Source organism: Drosophila simulans, chromosome 2L (assembly GCF_016746395.2).
Source record: "Drosophila simulans strain w501 chromosome 2L, Prin_Dsim_3.1, whole genome shotgun sequence".
Classification (NCBI taxonomy): domain Eukaryota; kingdom Metazoa; phylum Arthropoda; class Insecta; order Diptera; family Drosophilidae; genus Drosophila; species Drosophila simulans.
In genome coordinates this window covers 4,434,965-4,453,175 of record NC_052520.2, presented here as the reverse complement: position 1 = coordinate 4,453,175, position 18,211 = coordinate 4,434,965, and the positions used below count along the sequence as shown (strand labels likewise).

The 18,211-nt window shown below is 49.7% G+C and overlaps 10 protein-coding genes and 1 long non-coding RNA gene across 16 annotated transcripts; 7 read left to right on the top strand and 4 right to left on the bottom strand.

The window, feature by feature from the left end:
* The first annotated feature begins 108 nt into the window (after positions 1-108).
* LOC6730975 (transmembrane and coiled-coil domain-containing protein 6) lies at positions 109-1,421 on the top strand. The gene is made up of 2 exons (XM_002078100.4): positions 109-431; positions 492-1,421. Exons 1-2 carry the CDS (start codon positions 110-112, stop codon positions 1,241-1,243), a joined length of 1,074 nt encoding a protein of 357 aa, XP_002078136.1. The 5' UTR covers position 109; the 3' UTR covers positions 1,244-1,421.
* LOC6730974 lies at positions 1,234-3,228 on the bottom strand. Its single transcript, XM_002078099.4, has 2 exons — positions 2,923-3,228; positions 1,234-2,852 (listed from the first exon to the last, which is right to left on the bottom strand). The coding sequence occupies exons 1-2, from the start codon at positions 3,076-3,078 to the stop codon at positions 1,497-1,499; spliced, it is 1,512 nt and encodes a 503-aa protein (XP_002078135.1). The 5' UTR covers positions 3,079-3,228; the 3' UTR covers positions 1,234-1,496.
* Positions 3,229-3,379: 151 nt separating this feature from the next.
* On the top strand, positions 3,380-4,047 carry LOC6730973 (39S ribosomal protein L27, mitochondrial). The gene is made up of 3 exons (XM_002078098.4): positions 3,380-3,539; positions 3,594-3,757; positions 3,817-4,047. The coding sequence occupies exons 1-3, from the start codon at positions 3,476-3,478 to the stop codon at positions 4,018-4,020; spliced, it is 432 nt and encodes a 143-aa protein (XP_002078134.1). The 5' UTR covers positions 3,380-3,475; the 3' UTR covers positions 4,021-4,047.
* A 571-nt stretch (positions 4,048-4,618) lies between these two features.
* Positions 4,619-5,818, top strand: LOC6730971 (60S ribosomal protein L27a). Of its 3 annotated transcripts, none has more exons than XM_016179023.3 (4): positions 4,619-4,721; positions 4,956-5,273; positions 5,506-5,640; positions 5,730-5,818. In XM_016179023.3, the coding sequence occupies exons 1-3, from the start codon at positions 4,719-4,721 to the stop codon at positions 5,632-5,634; spliced, it is 450 nt and encodes a 149-aa protein (XP_016023436.1). In that variant the 5' UTR covers positions 4,619-4,718; the 3' UTR covers positions 5,635-5,640; positions 5,730-5,818. The 3 variants fall into 3 exon arrangements, with proteins under 3 accessions (XP_016023436.1, XP_044778703.1, XP_016023437.1); XM_044922768.1 differs by lacking the exon at positions 4,619-4,721 and adding an exon at positions 4,809-4,847; XM_016179024.3 differs by lacking the exon at positions 4,619-4,721 and adding an exon at positions 4,809-4,889.
* Positions 5,819-6,142: 324 nt separating this feature from the next.
* LOC6730970 (probable pseudouridine-5'-phosphatase) lies at positions 6,143-7,824 on the top strand. 2 transcript variants are annotated; one of them, XM_016179027.3, is made up of 4 exons: positions 6,143-6,296; positions 6,499-6,633; positions 6,944-7,162; positions 7,278-7,824. In XM_016179027.3, the coding sequence occupies exons 2-4, from the start codon at positions 6,570-6,572 to the stop codon at positions 7,688-7,690; spliced, it is 696 nt and encodes a 231-aa protein (XP_016023433.1). In that variant the 5' UTR covers positions 6,143-6,296; positions 6,499-6,569; the 3' UTR covers positions 7,691-7,824. The 2 variants fall into 2 exon arrangements, with proteins under 2 accessions (XP_016023433.1, XP_016023435.1); XM_016179029.3 differs by lacking the exon at positions 6,944-7,162 and adding an exon at positions 6,687-6,905.
* On the bottom strand, positions 7,808-8,437 carry LOC6730969 (NADH dehydrogenase [ubiquinone] 1 alpha subcomplex subunit 2). The gene is made up of 3 exons (XM_002078095.3): positions 8,190-8,437; positions 8,022-8,128; positions 7,808-7,960 (listed from the first exon to the last, which is right to left on the bottom strand). The coding sequence occupies exons 1-3, from the start codon at positions 8,285-8,287 to the stop codon at positions 7,878-7,880; spliced, it is 288 nt and encodes a 95-aa protein (XP_002078131.2). The 5' UTR covers positions 8,288-8,437; the 3' UTR covers positions 7,808-7,877.
* Positions 8,438-8,509: 72 nt separating this feature from the next.
* LOC6730968 (tRNA selenocysteine 1-associated protein 1) lies at positions 8,510-9,787 on the top strand. Its single transcript, XM_002078094.4, has 2 exons — positions 8,510-8,669; positions 8,731-9,787. The coding sequence occupies exons 1-2, from the start codon at positions 8,634-8,636 to the stop codon at positions 9,703-9,705; spliced, it is 1,011 nt and encodes a 336-aa protein (XP_002078130.2). The 5' UTR covers positions 8,510-8,633; the 3' UTR covers positions 9,706-9,787.
* A 164-nt stretch (positions 9,788-9,951) lies between these two features.
* Positions 9,952-13,692, top strand: LOC6730967 (PHD finger protein 14). The gene is made up of 2 exons (XM_002078093.4): positions 9,952-12,226; positions 12,611-13,692. The coding sequence occupies exons 1-2, from the start codon at positions 10,051-10,053 to the stop codon at positions 13,456-13,458; spliced, it is 3,024 nt and encodes a 1,007-aa protein (XP_002078129.2). The 5' UTR covers positions 9,952-10,050; the 3' UTR covers positions 13,459-13,692.
* LOC27207805 lies at positions 12,667-13,998 on the bottom strand. 2 transcript variants are annotated; one of them, XR_001600571.3, is made up of 3 exons: positions 13,904-13,998; positions 13,685-13,850; positions 12,667-13,443 (listed from the first exon to the last, which is right to left on the bottom strand). It is a non-coding gene; the product is annotated as an uncharacterized LOC27207805 (long non-coding RNA). The 2 variants fall into 2 exon arrangements; XR_001600572.3 differs by having other exon boundaries at positions 13,685-13,841.
* A 51-nt stretch (positions 13,999-14,049) lies between these two features.
* Positions 14,050-16,258, top strand: LOC27207912 (solute carrier family 17 member 9). Of its 2 annotated transcripts, none has more exons than XM_016183544.3 (3): positions 14,050-14,548; positions 14,601-15,002; positions 15,057-16,258. In XM_016183544.3, exons 2-3 carry the CDS (start codon positions 14,661-14,663, stop codon positions 15,918-15,920), a joined length of 1,206 nt encoding a protein of 401 aa, XP_016023432.1. In that variant the 5' UTR covers positions 14,050-14,548; positions 14,601-14,660; the 3' UTR covers positions 15,921-16,258. The 2 variants fall into 2 exon arrangements, with proteins under 2 accessions (XP_016023432.1, XP_016023431.1); XM_016183543.3 differs by having other exon boundaries at positions 14,053-14,548; positions 14,615-15,002.
* Positions 16,136-18,209, bottom strand: LOC6730966 (elongator complex protein 3). Its single transcript, XM_002078092.4, has 4 exons — positions 18,075-18,209; positions 17,771-18,012; positions 16,849-17,714; positions 16,136-16,790 (listed from the first exon to the last, which is right to left on the bottom strand). The coding sequence occupies exons 1-4, from the start codon at positions 18,094-18,096 to the stop codon at positions 16,262-16,264; spliced, it is 1,659 nt and encodes a 552-aa protein (XP_002078128.1). The 5' UTR covers positions 18,097-18,209; the 3' UTR covers positions 16,136-16,261.
* Positions 18,210-18,211: the final 2 nt, after the last annotated feature.

The following is an 18,211-nucleotide window of genomic DNA, read 5'->3' as shown; positions in this document are numbered from 1 at the left end:
AACAGCTGACTTGACTCAAGTGCAGTTAAACTTTTATAGTTATCGATAATCTGTTGTTAAGGTATCGGAATATTGCTCGCTTGCTAAGGATTCCATAAAATATAAACAAATGGACTCTTCGACGACGACGGGTGAGGGAAGTTTCCTGCGAAACAAGATTCGGGCATATGCCAGGGATTACCGTGATGAGTGCCGCATGAAGGCGAAGGACTCGTTGCGCATTGGACTTGGACAGGTTAAGCAGGAAGTGGCGGCTCTTGAGATGGGCACCAAGGACGTCATAGGAATGGCCAGCAGGATCAAGCGGCGCAAGCACGCCACCTCCGAGGATCTGTGCCGCTTGTCGCTGGGGTTCCTCCAGAGCAATGACAACATCAATGCATTCGCAGCTATTCCTGGCGCCATTCAGGTCCTTGTTAAGGAGCTCACTGGTAACAAACTGCACCTTCATTAGCTTTAGTTTTATACAGCAAGGTGGTCTCGACTTTCAGGACCGCACATTCAGCGACAGACAGATGCCGTGGAGAGCTTGTGTAATCTTTCCTTGGGCGAGGCCCATGTCTCCGAAAAGATTGTCACTTTGGCGGGCAGCTACATGGTCACCTACCTTGATGGCAAGGCCGAACGCCTCAAGCGCAGTTGCCTGTGGACGCTGGCCAACATTCTGGGCACATGCGACAAGGCCGGCAGAGTATTGCTGCAAATGCAGCTAGTACCCAAGCTGTGGAGGCTCTACAGTGAGCCCAATGTCTGCCAAGAAGATGCGGCCATCTGCCTCTCCCTGGTGGCCACCCACTGCCCACAGCATGTGAGTGACGAGGATCGAAGGTACATTGCCCAGAACCTGCCTGAGAAGCTCCTCAGCCAGACCGCCAGCGAGTACTTCATGTACATAGTGCACCAACTGGAAATAGTGAAACAGGAGCACAAGATAGGTGCTCAACAGGCCGAATGCCTGGTGCGTTTCTTTGAAGCCACCTTAGCATCGTCAGCCGACCGGCTGTGTCTGATCTACGGCGTGCGTGTAATGGCCAATCTGGTGGCTCTAAGTGGCCCAAGTCTAATAGGAGCACTAGCAGACCCGCAGAATCTTGTGAAAACCCTAAACCAGCTGTTCGCTCTGCGAGATCCAGATCTCAGCCTGGACGCGATGCGCTTGCTCAAGAACTGTCTGCACTTGAAGGTAGCAGATTCCAGCCTGGTACTGGATAGCTTGCAAATATACGCACAGGCTTGTGGTTAAGAATAAGTCTTGTGAATCTCTTTATTGGTCTTGGAGTACATATAAATATAAAGCCACGGGCTTTTGAGTACGCGAGAATGTAAATGAACATGGATTGCCGCTAAGCAAAACTAAATCACTAATGGAAACAGAATAAAATAAATAAATAATAAATAAATACAATACGGACATAAACACAGATGCATACAGATGTGGTCAACATGATTACTATTTTGATTGAGCCACCTGCATTAAAAACAGGAGTTTGGAAAACCTAAATATCATCCTCGAAGAGGGCGATTATCTGACGCCTTTTGGCTTCGTCGTCGGCGTTCAGTGCACAGCCCCTGTGGGCATTGTGGTTGTGCACCTCCAGTTCGTAGACTGAGTCAAATTCTAAATTGCACTGCCCGCAGCGGGCTGAGAAAACGGGCGCTGGACCCTGCGAAACTGTGCCAGGAGAGACTGCGGCACGTTGCAGCTTCTCGAGGAACGTGGCCCGCTCCCTGTGCTTGTCCAGGCCGATTCCCAGCGCCGCCTTTCCGCGAATGGGAATGGGTTTCTTCACCGTGGGCGTGCCCTGGGAATGGCAACTTTCAGAGCGCTCGATGGCGTACAGCACGTTGTTCTCCTCCGTTATAGGAGTCGTCGTTCCGCTGGCAAAGTCGAATAGGGATGGTTCCTGCACCGGGCGGGGATCGGGTATTTCTATGGGAATTGGCGGCTCGGCTATCTTCTCGCCGTTGGACACCTTTACCTGATTGAGCTTCTCGGCCAGAAGCGAGTCTATGGAATGTTCCTGCAGCCAGGCGCAGGTCTTGTGCAGAGCGAATATCATGCGGCGGATGAACTCGTGCGGCGAGACCATCTTCTGTCGCCTAATCTCGAGCAACTTGGTCACCTCGGTCACAAACGTGACGAACTGGTACTCGACGCAGTTGTCCAGATGCGACTGATGCGAGTCCTCGAACATGAAGCGCTTGGAGCATGCCGGACACTTTCGCTCCTTCCACATGGGCTCCGGTATGTTCACCTTGATGTCGCGCAGCTGCAGCTGATCCTGCTCCATGGGATCGTCCTCCTCGAAGTTGGTCTCGGTGTAGTTGTAGCAGTTCTTGTGCTTGCGGAGCAGGGCCGCCTCCTCGTTGTCATCGCTGGAACTGGCAACCGCATAGTCGTCATCTTCGTCGTCATTTTGGACACTGCTCGACGGCAGTTCGCCATCCCGCGGGTGCCTGGGCATGCTATTGTGAGGTTGCTGCTTGTTGAACAGCACGTTTAAGTACTGGATCTTCTGCTCGGCATTGCCGTCCAGCTGGGGAGTCGTCTGATTGAGCAGTCGCTTGTGCACCTTGTCCTTGGAGGACTCCAGTTTGTTGGCGCTGTTGTTCAGCAGAAGATTGTGCACTGGCCTCTGTTCCACATAATGCAGATCCTCCGCCGTGAAGAGGGCGCTCTCCTTGTCCATCTTGTTCGCATCCGAAACGTTGACCCTCTTCTGCTGGTAGAGCTCCGCCAGCTTGAGGCTCAGCGCGTTCTTGATGCACTGCTCCCGGAATGTGACGGCATGCTTGAGATAGGAAATGCACGGAGCACATATGTTGCGTGGCAGCCCATCGTCCGTGGAGTTCTGCGCTCGGTCGAAAGAGGATGCATTCTTATAAAGATTTATCTGGCTACTGGACAATGGAGTCACTTACTTTCAGGCCCGTCGTCTCCTCCAGCAGAACGTTTATGGGCTTCTGCCAGTTGAGAAACTCGTTTGTGGAGCCGTGCAAGTACGTGGGAATCTTGGCGAATATCTCGTAGTCTGCGGGGCTGCTGCAGATGCGGCAGATATTGCCCCACGACGTCATGTTTGTGGTAAACCTTAAACTTAATGCTTATGCCGGAAAAAATAAACAATGACAATTTTCAACACTCGGCGAGTGTTGCCCTACCACTGAAGGTTCAAAACTCCACAGTCCACCCACTTGCGGCAGTGATGCCCAGTTAGCTATAACAGGATTACAGCAAATTTTTTGAATATTAATTTTTATTAGCTAAATACGTGACAGATACATTAACGACTAAGACGTTAGTTTATAGCATAAATAATACTGCTCAAAATAAAAGCTAGATTTTATGAACACCAGTTGGCAACAGTGGCCAACAGTCTGTTAATGCTCTAGATCTAGCTGAACTCGGGGGGTCACACTGGTGCCCATCTGGAATTGCATAAACAAACCTCGTTACTGGAATAAAATTACAAATATGTCGTTTAATATCATGCAAAAGCTGACCATGCAGTGCCTGAAGGCGGACCAGCCGCTGATGAGTAAGGGCTTCCCACGAACCGGCAGCAGATGCTAATCGATTCAATCCCATTTAGGCACCGTGCGCAATGCCAGCAAGAAAACCGGCGGAAGTACGAGGAACAAAAAAGGCCATGCGAGGCCCAAACATCGCGGATGGCGCGTCCAGGATGGCCACCACGTCTCCGAGGGCACCATACTGGCCACCCAGCTCACCACGCGCTTCCATCCGGGCCTGAATGTGAGTAGCGCAGGAAGGAGATAGCCCTTGTTTATTTTTATCCTTTTTCCCATTCAAAGGTGGGCTTTGGCCGCAATGGAACCCTGTTCGCCATGGAGCACGGCAAGGTTTATGTGACCTGCGAGGCCATCGATCCCAACTGGGACCACACCTGGATTCAGCGGAACTACGCCGGCCGCCAGGGCCAGCCCATCTACAAGAAGTTCTTTAATGTTGTGCCCGAAAATCAGCATCAGCGATTTCGTTTAGTTGAGGAAATCTAGGTTGCTAAATACAAAATTTAAACAAAATGGAAATGAGAATATTTGAATTTTTGGCGATTAACATCGATGTGCGTAACAGCACCTGTTATATTTACATGGCAGGCCAACCGTTTTACAGCACTGTATTTAGCAATGCTCTGAACCAACTATCGAATACATTTCATAAATTTAAAAAGAATCCAGTTAATAGCCTGTTTTCAATGGAACATTTTCGATTATTAATTTCGCTGATTTTTTAATTTGCGAACTGCAATAACTACACTTCTTATGTTTGTTTGTAAAATAGCTAAGCTACAATCATCATTAGGTATTATTTGATATGTTAAAAAGTATGTATGAAGTTATGGACATAATGGCATAAAGATATGTGTCTACAGAATTCCTCTGAAAATAGGTGCACATTTTTATCTTTGAATGTAAAAACTTATTTATTATTTTTGTAGTGAAATTTAATTTAATGGGTTTATAGTTAATTACACGTTAAATTATGTTTGATTATATATTTTCGTCATGAATATAAGCTTAAATTAATTTTAAATATAATAGTGTGTACGTGATATTTTCTGGCACTGAAATGGTAGTTAGGGGTATTTATTTTCTGGCCGGATGGTATTTCGTATTTTTTGTTATCGCTGCCGGGCGGTCACACTGCTACAACCGCAGCCAACTTCGCTTCTTTCTTTCCTACAATTTTAAAGATGGTGAGTGGACGTCGGTAAATGTGGTGCACCTAAAATGTGGTTTGTGGGCAGGCGAATGATGTGGAATAAAAAGAAGAGCTCACTCAAAGTGAAGCAGCATGCATGCCCACTGACTGCAATGGCCAAGTGAGCACAGCGACTGGAGCAAGTAAACATAACCTCCAGCACGTGGGTGAAAATGTTTGAGGAATGGTCAATGAAAACACGTTTCTGTTCTGATCTCCTCCCTTACAGTCGAATATCAAGCGGAAGAAGACCAGGAAGCTGCGTGGTCATGTGAGCCACGGTCACGGCCGTATCGGCAAGCACCGCAAGCATCCCGGAGGTCGCGGTAACGCTGGTGGCATGCACCACCACCGCATCAACTTCGACAAATACCATCCTGGTTACTTCGGCAAGGTGGGCATGAGGAACTTCCATCTGCGTCGCCAGCACAAGTTCAGGCCCGAGATCAACCTGGACAAGCTATGGTCCTTGGTCGGAGCCGAGAAGTTCGCCGAGCTGGAGAAGGAGAAGAGCACCAAGGCTCCCGTCATCGACTTGGTTAAATTCGTAAGTTTCGCCCGAATTCCACACCCTGCTACGCGAACTCTGCTGCCGCTTTCAACATGAAGATACACCCAAGGCGATGGGCGGACAGAATGCGACCGTACAATTGCTCTCACCGTGTAGAGGACAGCCTTTCAGATCAAAGCCGATCAGCAGTTCCTGCAGAGGATGTGCACCCATCCACCGTCTGCTGTAACCCATTGTATTGACTGGTGTTCTTCTCATCTCCCCACAGGGCTACTACAAGCTGCTGGGACGTGGTCACCTGCCCGCCCGCCCCGTCATCGTGAAGGCCAAGTACTTCTCCAAGAAGGCTGAGGACAAGATCAAGAAGGCCGGCGGTGTTTGCTTGCTGAGCGCCTAAGTTAAGGTAAGCTTGTGTTCCAAGGCTAGCTGCCTTATCTATTCGTCGTCGAAGCTATGAAGTGCAGTACCTAATTGCCATTGCTTTCCTTGCAGATTCCTCCTCTACAGAAGAAAAAAGCAAGTGGACTACATTCGACCATCAAAAATGTATTTGTTTTTTAATAAATTTAAAAGAAAAACAAGTATCTGCTATTCCGACAAAATGTGGTGTTTACTAAAAGGTATTGGGGCTTCATTTGCTGCTCGTTTGGCACAAGTTGTTTAGAACTTTGAATTCTTTTCCTGCTGAAACTTTCCTTTATATTTTTATATGTTGTTCTATGTTGTTTGTTGTGGCAAAGGAAAACATATATTTTAAATTAATTACCAAGAAATGGAAAAAATTAAATGAGTTTGAAAATATAAAAAGAATGCCTATTCTTGTTGTAACAACAAAAGAATAACAATAGGTGATTAGAAGTAAAATGTATTTAAAGGGTATAACTGCGTCGGTGCGCAATATCAGTTAGTCCCTCCATATTTAGCACTATTCTCGACTAGGCTTTTTGCGCCTTCGCAGCTACGGTCACACAGCGCCGGGCAGAAAGCTCGCGGAAAAATTCGGAAGAGGCGGAAAAGTACGAGACGCGCGATATTGCAAAAGGCGGAAGCAGATTACGTGTAGGTCAAGGCCGCAGGGATGAGGGCGACTCCCATCTTTGACCTTGCTGTGGGTGAGGGGGTGCGGCGACCTTGGGTCAAGGACACGACCGAACAAGAGGCACCGAATCCAGGAAACGTAGTCAAAGTGGGGGCATGCCTGAGTGGGCGGGGGATGTTCCAGTGAAAGCAAAGTAACTTGATTATGACCTCTGTGTTGCAGCCAGGTAACGAACTTGTTGACTTCGTAACATTACATAATCGGGAGCCCAGAGTGAGGAGAACTGCTGCGAGATGGCCAACAAAGTGCTGCGAAAGGTGACGCACTGCGTCTTCGACATGGACGGCCTGCTGCTGGGTGAGTGCTGCCGTGCTTGTGTCTGCTTTTTGTGTTAACTATTTGCCGAACAGACACCGAACGCCTCTATACGGTGGCCACCGAAATGATCCTCGAGCCCTACGGCAAGGCATATCCCTTTGAGATCAAGGAGCAGGTCATGGGCCTGCAGACGGAACCGCTGGCCCGGTTCATGGTCGAGCACTACGAGCTGCCGATATCGTGGGAGGAGTACGCACGTCAGCAGCGCGCCAACGCCGAGATCCTGATGCGGAACGCCCAATTGATGCCAGGTACTAATCCCCGTTCTCGCTTTGCCGTCACGTTTCAGACACGGAGAGGATATACGAGGAGGTCACCAGGCAAATAGCCGCCTCCTTTGGCCGCCCGTATCCCGTGGAAGTGCGTTTCCGGGTAATGGGCACCACGGACCAGCGCTCGGCGGAGATAGCCATCACCGAGTGCCAGCTGCCCATCACCACCGGAGACTATCTCAAACGGTACTCGCAAATGTGCCACGAGCGATTCCACAACGTACCCCTGCTGGAAGGTTAGCACCACGACCAGAAAACTAATCGGCATTTCTCCCTATAAATACTTCTGCTTCAATTACTATCCTGTGATCAAAGCCGTTTGTTAATCGTGTGCTCCCTTCCCTCTTCAAGGTGCCGAGCGCCTGCTGCGTCACCTGCACGCCAACAAGGTACCCTTTTGCTTGGCCACCAGCTCCGGCGCCGACATGGTCGAGCTGAAGACGGCCCAGCATCGGGAGCTGTTTTCCCTGTTTAACCACAAGGTCTGCGGCTCGTCGGACAAAGAGGTGGTCAATGGCAAGCCTGCGCCCGACATTTTCCTAGTGGCCGCCGGCAGATTCGGTGTGCCGCCCAAACCGTCCGACTGCCTGGTGTTCGAGGACTCGCCGAACGGCGTGACGGCTGCCAACAGCGCCGGAATGCAGGTGGTGATGGTGCCGGACCCACGACTGTCTCAGGAAAAGACCTCGCACGCCACCCAGGTGCTGGGTTCCCTGGCGGACTTCAAGCCGGAGCAGTTCGGACTGCCCGCCTTCACGGATTGAACTTAATGGCTGACGTACTTTTTGTAGCTAAGAGATGCTATTGCTGTAATTGGAAATCGATGTACCTACCAAGAAAATGAATTTAAGTGTAAATGTTATCCGATATACACGTATACGTATGTGTGCATATAGCATTTGGCTTTGCCTTTATTTCGTGCCTTATCTACATAGTTTCCCAGCGTAAGTTCTATTTGCCAACCGCTTCTAGGTTTTTGTGTATGTCAGGAGCAGCCTGGTTGGCCAGGGAGAGGGACACCTCCTTGCCGTTGCCTGCGGACATGGGAATCGATGTGGGGGAACCTAGCAGCACACATTATGCTCATCTACTTACCATAGCGGGCGTATAGCCGTGGCTGGACGCCAGAGCACTCGCGCACGAGGATCGGCAGGTCGGGATTACTCTTCTTCAGGTTCGGATAGAACCTTTCCACGTATTCCCTGTAAAGGATCGCTGCTTTAGCAAATTATATAATTTAAAAGCGGAAAATGTCAATTTCACCTGGCTCCCTTGGAAGTGTCTCCTTTGGGATCCAGTATGATCCGCAGCTCCTTCAGTTTTGGAGTGAAGCTGGCCAACCGGGACAGAGTAATACGCATTTTGGCACCACTCTTGCGATTTTGAAATGTTCAGGAAGTAAGTCTATTTAAATATCGCTACTACACAGGGTTGTCAAATTGTCTTGGATTACATATTGGTATTATTGTTTTTTTTTAAAACATTACTTTTGGGTCAAGCTAAAATAACGTCTAACTCACCAGAGACTCGAACCATTAAACGCGTCGTTTGAATATCCATTCCAAAGACAAGAACCAAGGCTGTTGTCTGGGATGACACCAGGTCAGCATTTGATTTGCCCAAATCGATAAGTATCGATACTCATTTGTTTTGGTAAACATCATTTGTCTCTGGAAAATATTCAATTGAACACGTATTTAAGCAATTATGGCGTCGGTGCATTGTCAACTGTGGATGGGAAGCGTAAGTAGCATCGTGCATTACCCCAGACACATGACTCTTAAAGCCCGCATGGCCATTTCAGCTGGAGTCCTACATGACGGAGAACTTTATAATCGCCGCTTTCCGGAAGATGGGCGAAGATCCCACCACGGTGCGCCTGATGCGCAACAAGTATACGGGCGAACCGGCCGGTTACTGCTTCGTCAACTTCATATCCGATGACCATGCGCTGGACGCGATGCACAAGCTAAATGGTAAGCCCATTCCGGGCACCAATCCCATCGTGCGATTCCGTCTCAACTCGGCCAGCAACTCGTATAAACTGCCCGGAAATGAGCGCGAATTTAGCGTCTGGGTGGGCGACCTCAGCTCGGATGTGGACGACTATCAGCTGTACAAGGTGTTCTCCAGCAAGTTCACATCGATCAAAACCGCCAAGGTGATCCTGGACAGCCTGGGCTTTTCCAAGGGTTACGGCTTTGTGCGATTTGGTATCGAGGATGAGCAGAAGTCAGCGCTGTATGACATGAACGGGTACATCGGATTGGGAACCAAGCCCATAAAGATTTGCAATGCCGTGCCCAAACCCAAATCCGAGTTGGGGGGTGCTGTGGGCGAAGGCAGCACAAACTATGGCTATGGAAGCGGTGTGACCGCAGCAGGTGGCACCGACTACTCGCAGTACTACGACCCCGCCAGCACCTATTGGCAGGGATACCAGGCCTGGCAGGGTTACTACGAGCAGGCCGGTGCTTCGATCACAGATGCAGCTGCCTACTACCAGCAGGCCATGTCGCAGTCGCACTCTAATCCGCAGACTCTGGCCCAGCACGCCGAGGCCTGGAGCGCACAACGCAGCGCCCAGTACGAACAGCAGCAGCAGCAGCAGACCGCTTCCGCCGCCAATGGAGCTGAGGATGAGTACGGACTGGTGGAGCACAAGTTCGTCCTGGATGCCGACAAACTGAACCGCGAGGCCATTGATGCCGACCGCCGTCTGTACGATGCTCTGGAGAGCTCTAAGTGGCTGCCGATTGAGCAGCTGGAGGTCTTTTAGGATACTTATCTACTATATTTATAGCTTACTATAATTACAGCTTAGTTATTAACAAAAAATACAAAAGCCTGACTGTAGCGTATATATTTCATTATTGTTTATGGGCCTACTTTTATGCTCCTAAATCAACATTTCTTCATAAAAGATTAAAAATAAAGGTTAAATTTGTTCAAAGTGTCCTTAATATCCTTATAACAGATATATTTTATTTTATCGATATACAGACGGAATATCATTCTGTCCATGTCATCGCCATGTTGGCCTATCGACTGTCGATAGTTTCCGTCTTGGCCCGAGACTTTCGGGTATTGTGCAGAAAATTTCGAACTAAATAAGCGCTGAATCATGAAGCGAGCGCGACAGCCGAAGATTACCACGCAGGCCCTGCTCGATTTTGACCTGGGCGAGAGTTCCTCGGATAGCGACTTCCTGCCGGACATCGACAACTGCTCGGACGGATCGAAGGACGAGAGCGATGGCGACGGGAGCAGCAGCGACGCCAGTGGTGGCTCCGATTCTGATTCGGATTCGGATGCGGAGAGCGAGGACTCGACACTGCAGCTCCGGCAGCTGTTAGCGGAAACGGAACCGTCGCCACTGGAGAACGGGATTAATGGAGTGGACCACTGTGCAGCTTCCTCCCCGGCCGCACCAGTGCCTCGTGTGCCTCTTCAGCTGTCCAGTGCTCCGGCCAAGCGGATGTGCTGCGTCTGCCTGGGCGAACGCAGCGACGACGTCAACGAGATCGTGGAGTGTGACTCCTGCAGCGTATCTGTCCACGAAGGATGCTATGGCGTCAGCGACAACGTGAGCATATCCAGTACCAACTCCACCTGCTCGACGGAACCGTGGTTCTGCGAGGCTTGTCGTGCTGGGGTTTCGGAACCGGACTGCGAGCTGTGTCCCAACAAGGGCGGCATCTACAAGGAGACCGACGTGGGCAAGTGGGTGCACCTCATCTGCGCTCTGTATGTGCCCGGCGTGGCCTTTGGCGAAGTGGAGCAGCTGTCCTCGGTGACGCTTTTCGAGATGCAGTACAGCAAGTGGGGTGCCAAGGTGTGTTCGCTTTGCGATAACGCTCTATTCGCTCGCACGGGCGTTTGCATTGGTTGTGATGCAGGCATGTGCAAGACTTATTTTCACGTTACCTGCGCCCAGGTGGCCGGCTTTCTTATCGAAGCGCACCACGAGGACGATGCCGCCGATCCGTTCTACGCCCACTGCAAAGTGCACTCGGAGAAGGAGATGATCAAGAAGCGACGACGGAACTACCACACACTGCGGCTCAATATGATGCAGCGGGCGAGGGAAAAAGAGGCGGTAGCTGCCGAGCATGAGACACCTGCTCCTCACCTGAATCCAGCCCAAGCACGCATTCAGCGTAAGCTGCTCAAGATCCAACACAAGTATGCCAGGCACAAGGAGCTTAAGCCCACGCCGTGGGTGCCAACCCAGAAAATGTCACGCCTGCTCACCACCTCGGCCTCCGCCTGTCGTCGCCTGTTGGCCAAGGCGGAGATTATGTCGGTGGATGTGCAGCATCTGGAACAGCGCGAGGCGCATATCAACGCCTTGACGGACATTCGGAAGAAGTGGCACATTGCGCCGGCATTCAGCGTTGAGTTCACTGCTTACTACATGGACCGCATAGTCCGCATGGATGACTTCCGTCAGCAGCAGCGGGAGCTTATTTCGCACAACGCTATCTTGTCCAAGGATCAGGACGTGCTGAGAGCTCAATACGACAGCGCGTTGGAGGAGCGCAAGGCGGTGAAGGCCACTAAGGATTCCCTGCTAACGAGCATTAAGTCTCTGCACACGGCTTTGACCCAAATTGCACCCAACATGACGCTGCCGAGCGTGGATCTTATAGCGCATCCACTGCCAGAGGCGCCGCCAAAGACCAGTACGCCGACTCCTCCCCAGCGACCCATCTCGGTGCCTACTGCCGCTGCCCTGAAAATGGGCGTGGGCTTTCCCTTGGGTCATTTGGGGCCACCGGGTAGTAAAATGGACTCGTCACGCATGCTCAGTACTCATGCCAAACAGGGCAAACACAGCAGTTCCTCGGCATCCGTGGAGGCAGCCCCTTCTGTGTCTTGTGGCATCTGCAAAAGGAGCAAGGATCAGCATCTGTTGGTCAAATGCGACACTTGCAATCTGCATTACCACCTGGGCTGCCTGAATCCGCCGCTCACACGACCCCCAAAGAAATCCAAACAGTATGGCTGGCAGTGCTCCGAATGCTGCGACAAGTCTGAGGGTTCGGATGCCGTCACGGAGATCTCATCGGGCCCGAGAAAGTCACGCACTCGTTTCAATAAGGATGGCCATCTGGTCTATGTGGATCGATATTCGCTGGACGATATTCCAGTGGCCGCTGTCAGTGTACCCAAAGAGTCACACACAAAGCGAGCGCTCAACAAATCCCTGCCAGCTCCTGCTCCGGAATATATAGAAGATCTGACTAAGTCGCCAAAACGGCCTAAACTCCAATCCCCATGTAAAACACCAATTAATGGTGAGTTCGTTGTAAAGAATGCGATTTGGCACAATACCTGTTTAGATTATTATTGCTGATTTTGAGTTTTTGGTTTATTTTTTTAATATGATTTTTTCGCTTAATGGTTAGAGAAATTTATGATTTATGAAAAAATTTGTTTTCTGTTTTATCTTGGTTTTTACTACACTTGTTTCATTTTGGCCTGTACAAAGTGGTATCAAAACGATCTCAACATTGACCTTTGTTTACTTTTATTGAATAATAACAAATTAGTATTTTATATAAGAAATTGTTTTTGTTTTGTTAACTAAAAATAAAAAAAATATAACTTGCGTAAATTCAGGTATGTTTAGTAATAAATAATAAATGATCATACTAATGTCACGGATCTTCTTCCGCCAGTTCCTACCGAAAATGTCACTCCCACAACTGATGCTGCTCCAGTCGCTGCTTCGGCGGCTACTCCTGCGGCAGCTCCAACTCTGCCCACGCCTAATACTATCGTCATTAACCTATCTGGCTGCGAGGACTCGATTGACGACTCCAGTGGAAAATTATCGCGAAAGGGTAAGCGCAAGGACAAGCACAAAAACAAACACAACCTGTCTTCGGACACAGAGAAATCCATCGGCAAGGAGCATAAACGGAAGCGAAAAAAGCGTGCCCACCTCGACGAGTCTTCCACCCACTTGGATACCGTGGGCAACAACTCGGGCAGCACCATTAAGATTATATTCAAGGCTCTGCGTTTACCCGGCGAGGATGCGCCCGAGTCTCAATACTTCTACGTGCCGGCCAATGCGGTGCGCTCCGTGGACGAAGCCTCGCGCCCCACCTCAGTTGAAACAGTCGAGGACAGCGTCCAGGGAGCGGAGCAAGCCTTGGCACCCATCGTGCTGCCGGCAGCGTCGCCGCAAAAGGTTCGGGAGCCCAAGGAGACTGCGGCCAGCGCTTCCGTCAACCCCACACCATCACCTAAAAGAAAGGTCAGTCCACGAAAGGCAAGTCCCCGGAAGCCACGTGTGGGTCGACCACGGGTGTCCAACGCCAAGCCTACTGTGGAAATCAGCTGCTGCGTGTGCAGCCAGACGGGCAAGTCCAACCAGGTGGTGACCTGCGACGAGTGCCACCGGCACTACCACTTCGCCTGCCTCGATCCGCCGCTCAAGAAGTCGCCCAAGATTCGCGGCTACTCCTGGCACTGTGCTGACTGTGATCCCACGGACGAGGATGCACTGCCCAAGAAATAGAAGCAAACATGATTTTTAGGTAGATTTTGTACCATTAATATCATTAGGTACGTGCGATATTTACAAAACTAAAATTGAATATACAAAATAAATTAAAGTAAGATTTACATTCATATTAAAAATAAAATATTGACCAAATTGTAATATAACACTCGCTGAATTGTTCGGTTCAGTTATTTAAAATATTTATAAATACATATATTAATAAAAACCATACAAATATTACCAAATAAATTCGGAAAATGGGTCTCCTTTTTGAACTGAAAAGCCGGTGGACTGCGCAATCATATCAGCCAAGGAAATCTCACGCTCCACAGATTGCTTAAAAATTGACCATGTTTTGGTATTTTAGCAAGCAAACTCTGCATTTTTCCATTATATTTCTGAAAACACTTAATCAGAGTTGTGGACAAGTACCACATATATAATTATTTATACCAAATACCTTGGATTTGTATTTTTTCGGCATTCCACTTGTATTTCCCTTAAATGTGCTGTAGGAGCGCAATAACATGTTGTGCTATCGAATGATAATCGATTCACGGCATTCGATTTCATATAAACAACAAAATCGATGTTCTTTTCGATTTCCCCTACACCGGGGTTAGTAGAGAATATTAACACAGTACTTAGGTTAATTTATTTCTATATATTTGTAACCTATAGTCAGTTTAAAGGAGATATAACCTTTATGTTTTAATTTTAAATTTTAATTTGGCTTGAACTACCAACGGTATATGTTTTATCTGCGATACAATATTGTTGAAAAGATAAAATGCTCTAGAGCGAAGTCTATAGCCAAGTCGACCAAGCCGCACTATGCTCTAGTCCAGCGGCTGTTGGAAAAACGGCCACGTAAAAACATAATTTTAACAGGCGCAAATACTTGGGGTGTCTAGTCGCCAACGTGAATGAAAGTAAACAAAGGGCAGTAAAATATGCCACAGCGGCAAGCGACGCAGCAGTTGGAGTTGATATGTGACGTGAAGCAGTGGCAATAGTTCCGGACCCAGTTTGTGACCATGGACGAGAAGCTGAAATATTCGCTGCTGCGTGGGGAACTGGTGGACACGCAGAGCATTTGGACCAGGTGGGTCTCACAGCATACGGCTCACTAAACCTCCCCAAGTACAACTCCTCAGTCGGATCCTTGCAGGCATGAGAAGCGCGTCTGGTTCATCACCCTGATAACGGGCACCTGCATGCTGTACTCCACCCGCACCACTATGCCACTTCTTGTGCCGGCCGTGGCATCCGCCCAAAAGTGGAGCAAAACCGACTCGGGCACTGTGCTCAGCTCCTTCTTCTGGGGCTACACACTTACGCAGGTTGTGGGCGGCTACTTCAGCGACCGCTTTGGAGGCCAGCGAGTCATTCTGTTCGCCGCCATCGGCTGGTCGCTTATCACATTCCTAATGCCCACTATCATTTGGACGGCGGGCTCCATCAAGAGTTACGCTATTCCGTTCATTGTTGCCATTCGAATTCTGAACGGCGCTCTTCAGGGCGTCCACTTTCCCAGCATGATTAGTCTAACCAGTCAGGTGCTTACCTCAGTTTATAAATTTACGCATAAAGTATAATTTAATCGTTTGCAGAATTTGTGCCCCAATGAGAGAAGCAGCTTCTTTGGGCTGCTCACAGCGGGATCGGCTCTGGGTACTCTTCTGACTGGGATTATGGGATCGTTTTTGCTGGACTACTTCGGCTGGTCGTATGTATTCCGGGTGATAGGACTGATGGGCATCGCATGGGCGCTGGTGCTGCGCTACTATGCAATGGCCGGCGAGCGAAACCGAATTATTAATATTGCCACGCCGTCCCGACTCTGCGCGAACAAGAGTCCGGCAGAGACGACAGCCGTGCCTTGGTTGCGATACTTTAGTCGGCTGTCCTTCTGGGCCTGTGTGCTGACCCACGCCTGCGAGATGAACTGCTTCTTCGTGCTGCTCTCCTGGCTGCCCACCTACTTCCACGACGGCTTTCCACACGCCAAGGGTTGGGTTGTGAACATGATCCCGTGGCTTGCCCTTCCACCGTGCACGCTATTCGCCAAGTACTTGACCACCAGATTACTCGCTCGCGAATGGCACACGACGACGGTGCGCAAGCTCATCCAAAGCTGCTGCTTTGCCGCTCAGAATCTGGCCCTGTTTGTGATGAGCCGCACCTCGGACTTCCATACGGCGCTCATCTGCATGACCATTATCATAGGCGGAACGGGCTTCCACAACAACGCGGTAACCGTGAATCCCCAGGACCTGGCACCTCTGCATTCGGGCAGCGTCTTTGGCCTGATGAACACAGTGGGCGCGATTCCTGGCTTTCTCGGAGTATACTTGGCCGGACACATTCTGGAGCTCACACAAAGCTGGCCGATGGTGTTCAGCGCAGCTGCTGGCATCAATTTGGTTGGCTGGATCATATTTATGGTCTTTGGTTCGGCGGAAGCCATCGTTTAACATTCTCTTGCACACTTTCCTCAGCAGAAACTAACTTATTTATGTGTGGGTATATTGGAGTGGATCGATTTATGTTCATGCAGATTATATTATTTAGTATACACGTTTATGATTGACGATCATTTAGTTGTTCTTGTGAGATGTTAAAGCCAAAAATATGTGGTATCATTGATACTTGAAAGGACCCTGTGAGTTTTAGCCAATAAATCGATTCATTCTATATATTAATGTATATATTTAAGAGAGTAGTTTTAAGTAGCGAAATCTTACTGCTCCTAGCGTGATAAATACAAATATTTAATCCATCAACAAACCACCAGGACAGTCATTTAACGCTAGATTTAGTTATTTTCTTCTATGCTCTTTGACATGTAGGGTCCGTCAAGTTCGTATCCCATTTTGCGGTAGTAGTTCCTGGTGCCCACTCCCGATATGACCGCCAGTTTTGTGCTGCCGTGCTCCTCTCGAGCAATTCGCTCCGCCTCCTCCATCAGCAACATACCGAAGCCCTGGTGCTGAAACTTGGTGGGATCCCTAGCATTAACCGGCACGACTGAGCCATATACGTGCAGCTCCCTCACAATGGAGCATTCGCCCTTCAGTTCCGGACGGAAGGTATCCGGTGAGCACTTTCGCAGCCTAAGAAGGCCTACGAGAATGTCCTGTTCAGGATCTTCGTATGAGAGGAACGTTTCCCAGCCGCCATTGGCCACATAGTCCCGACGAATTAGCTCAATTTCGTAAGGGCGCACCTTGTTGTGGATTTCCTGAATGCCAACTTCGCGGGTTCTAACGTCGCGGCAAGTGGTGCCAAGATCCTTCATGCGGGCCAGCGCCAGTTCGCGGAGATTTCCGTGTTCCACGCCGGAACTAAAAAGAAGAAATATGTCAGGTATGTTCAATACATCGGCTATATCGGACAAGTCACCTAACAAGCGGCATGGGAATGTCGCGCTGTACGCGGTACACTCGCGTCCATGGTGGTACAAGGGCCAAAATCTTAGCCACTAGGTCGACAAGCATGGATGGCGGATATGACTTATACCGCCCGGTTTTCCATAACTCGTAGAGACCAGTGCCGCGAATGACGAGCGTGGGATAGATCTTCAGGCCGTCAGAGCGAAAGGCAGGGTTCTCAAAGTACTCGATGAACTGCTCGATGTCGCGTTCGAAGTCCACATTGGGAAGATCAGGCATCATGTGCGTCACGATCTTGTAGCCAGCATCCTTGCCTAGCTGAAAGCTCTCGCACACCGCTCGCACCGTGTGTCCACGGTTCGTATCCCTGGCTACGTCTTCGTAAACCGATTGCACACCGATTTCCAACCGGGTGCAACCATAGCTAAGCATATCCGATATGTGCCGCTTGAGGCAGTAATCCGGCCTTGTTTCTATGGTGATGCCAATGCACTTTGTGCGTGACTTCTCCGAGTAGCGTACGGCCTCCGCTACATTGGCGCTGCTGTGGCCGGATAGGGCGTCGTGCAGGTTGCGGATGAAGTAGTCGCGGTACTCCTCCGGCAGGCACATGAACGTACCGCCCATTACTATGAACTCCACCTTGTCCACACTGTGTCCCAGCTGCTTCAGTTGTTCAACGCGGTGTCGGGTCTGAAGAAAGGGATCGTACCGCGACCGGATGGCTCGCATTGAGGTCGGCTCGTACCCAGTGTACGACTGTGTCGAGTACTCAAAGTCGCTGTCCGGTCCGCCGGGACAATAGACGCATATATTGCCGGTCATATTGATGTGCGGACAACGATGCGGCTTGCACATGACGGCCACCACTGCGATCTGGATTAAAATAATTGAAATGAATATTTCGCCTTGTGTAAGAAAGTGCGACTTACGCCACTAGCTGTGCGAATGGGCTTGGCCCTCAGCTTTGGAAGCAGAATTTTTTTGGCGTCCTGCGGCACGGCTGCAATGATATCGACCAGGCGCGGCGAACTGTCCAGTCCATATTTGGAGGCCACCAATGATTTCATCCGGTTAAGGTTTACATCCTTTTTGGCTTCGTGCGCCTTTAGCAGCTCCTGAATGATCTCCCCGATGACGAGCACCTGCCGTTCCTGGCGGCTCAATCCCACGCCTGGAATAATTGGCGGGGCAAACGGGCATTAAACGAATTACTTTCGTAGCGACGTTACCTACCCAACTTCTTTTTTGCCTTCATTTTGCTGGTGAATTTCACATAAATTGCACGTGTGACGTTTGTTTTGATTCGGTTATCGACCGACCAATAGTCCGATAACCACAACACTGTTTGCCAGGTTTTGAAGCAAACACCA

Bases quoted from the DNA above. Each gene is read 5' to 3' on its own strand.
- LOC6730970 (XM_016179027.3), top strand. From the start codon at position 6,570: ATGGCCAACAAAGTGCTGCGAAAGGTGACGCACTGCGTCTTCGACATG. The intron at 6,634-6,943 runs GTGAGTGCTGCC...GTCACGTTTCAG, and splicing joins CATGGACGGCCTGCTGCTGG to ACACGGAGAGGATATACGAG. The intron at 7,163-7,277 runs GTTAGCACCACG...TCCCTCTTCAAG, and splicing joins CAACGTACCCCTGCTGGAAG to GTGCCGAGCGCCTGCTGCGT.
- LOC6730973 (XM_002078098.4), top strand. From the start codon at position 3,476: ATGTCGTTTAATATCATGCAAAAGCTGACCATGCAGTGCCTGAAGGCG. The intron at 3,540-3,593 runs GTAAGGGCTTCC...AATCCCATTTAG, and splicing joins GGCGGACCAGCCGCTGATGA to GCACCGTGCGCAATGCCAGC. The intron at 3,758-3,816 runs GTGAGTAGCGCA...TCCCATTCAAAG, and splicing joins GCTTCCATCCGGGCCTGAAT to GTGGGCTTTGGCCGCAATGG.
- LOC6730969 (XM_002078095.3), bottom strand. From the start codon at position 8,287: ATGCGTATTACTCTGTCCCGGTTGGCCAGCTTCACTCCAAAACTGAAG. The intron at 8,129-8,189 runs GTGAAATTGACA...GATCCTTTACAG, and splicing joins GACACTTCCAAGGGAGCCAG to GGAATACGTGGAAAGGTTCT. The intron at 7,961-8,021 runs GTAAGTAGATGA...CCATGTCCGCAG, and splicing joins ACGGCTATACGCCCGCTATG to GCAACGGCAAGGAGGTGTCC.
- LOC6730967 (XM_002078093.4), top strand. From the start codon at position 10,051: ATGAAGCGAGCGCGACAGCCGAAGATTACCACGCAGGCCCTGCTCGAT. The intron at 12,227-12,610 runs GTGAGTTCGTTG...TTCTTCCGCCAG, and splicing joins ATGTAAAACACCAATTAATG to TTCCTACCGAAAATGTCACT.
- LOC6730974 (XM_002078099.4), bottom strand. From the start codon at position 3,078: ATGACGTCGTGGGGCAATATCTGCCGCATCTGCAGCAGCCCCGCAGAC. The intron at 2,853-2,922 runs GTAAGTGACTCC...GACCGAGCGCAG, and splicing joins AGGAGACGACGGGCCTGAAA to AACTCCACGGACGATGGGCT.
- LOC6730966 (XM_002078092.4), bottom strand. From the start codon at position 18,096: ATGAAGGCAAAAAAGAAGTTGG. The intron at 18,013-18,074 runs GTAGGTAACGTC...CAATTATTCCAG, and splicing joins GAAGGCAAAAAAGAAGTTGG to GCGTGGGATTGAGCCGCCAG. The intron at 17,715-17,770 runs GTAAGTCGCACT...ATTTTAATCCAG, and splicing joins CCATTCGCACAGCTAGTGGC to ATCGCAGTGGTGGCCGTCAT.
- LOC27207912 (XM_016183543.3), top strand. From the start codon at position 14,481: ATGGACGAGAAGCTGAAATATTCGCTGCTGCGTGGGGAACTGGTGGAC. The intron at 14,549-14,614 runs GTGGGTCTCACA...GGATCCTTGCAG, and splicing joins ACGCAGAGCATTTGGACCAG to GCATGAGAAGCGCGTCTGGT. The intron at 15,003-15,056 runs GTGCTTACCTCA...AATCGTTTGCAG, and splicing joins TGATTAGTCTAACCAGTCAG to AATTTGTGCCCCAATGAGAG.
- LOC6730975 (XM_002078100.4), top strand. From the start codon at position 110: ATGGACTCTTCGACGACGACGGGTGAGGGAAGTTTCCTGCGAAACAAG. The intron at 432-491 runs GTAACAAACTGC...CTCGACTTTCAG, and splicing joins CCTTGTTAAGGAGCTCACTG to GACCGCACATTCAGCGACAG.
- LOC6730971 (XM_016179024.3), top strand. From the start codon at position 4,824: ATGCCCACTGACTGCAATGGCCAAGTGAGCACAGCGACTGGAGCAAGT. The intron at 4,890-4,955 runs GTGGGTGAAAAT...CCTCCCTTACAG, and splicing joins GTAAACATAACCTCCAGCAC to TCGAATATCAAGCGGAAGAA. The intron at 5,274-5,505 runs GTAAGTTTCGCC...ATCTCCCCACAG, and splicing joins TCATCGACTTGGTTAAATTC to GGCTACTACAAGCTGCTGGG.
- LOC6730968 (XM_002078094.4), top strand. From the start codon at position 8,634: ATGGCGTCGGTGCATTGTCAACTGTGGATGGGAAGC. The intron at 8,670-8,730 runs GTAAGTAGCATC...TGGCCATTTCAG, and splicing joins GTCAACTGTGGATGGGAAGC to CTGGAGTCCTACATGACGGA.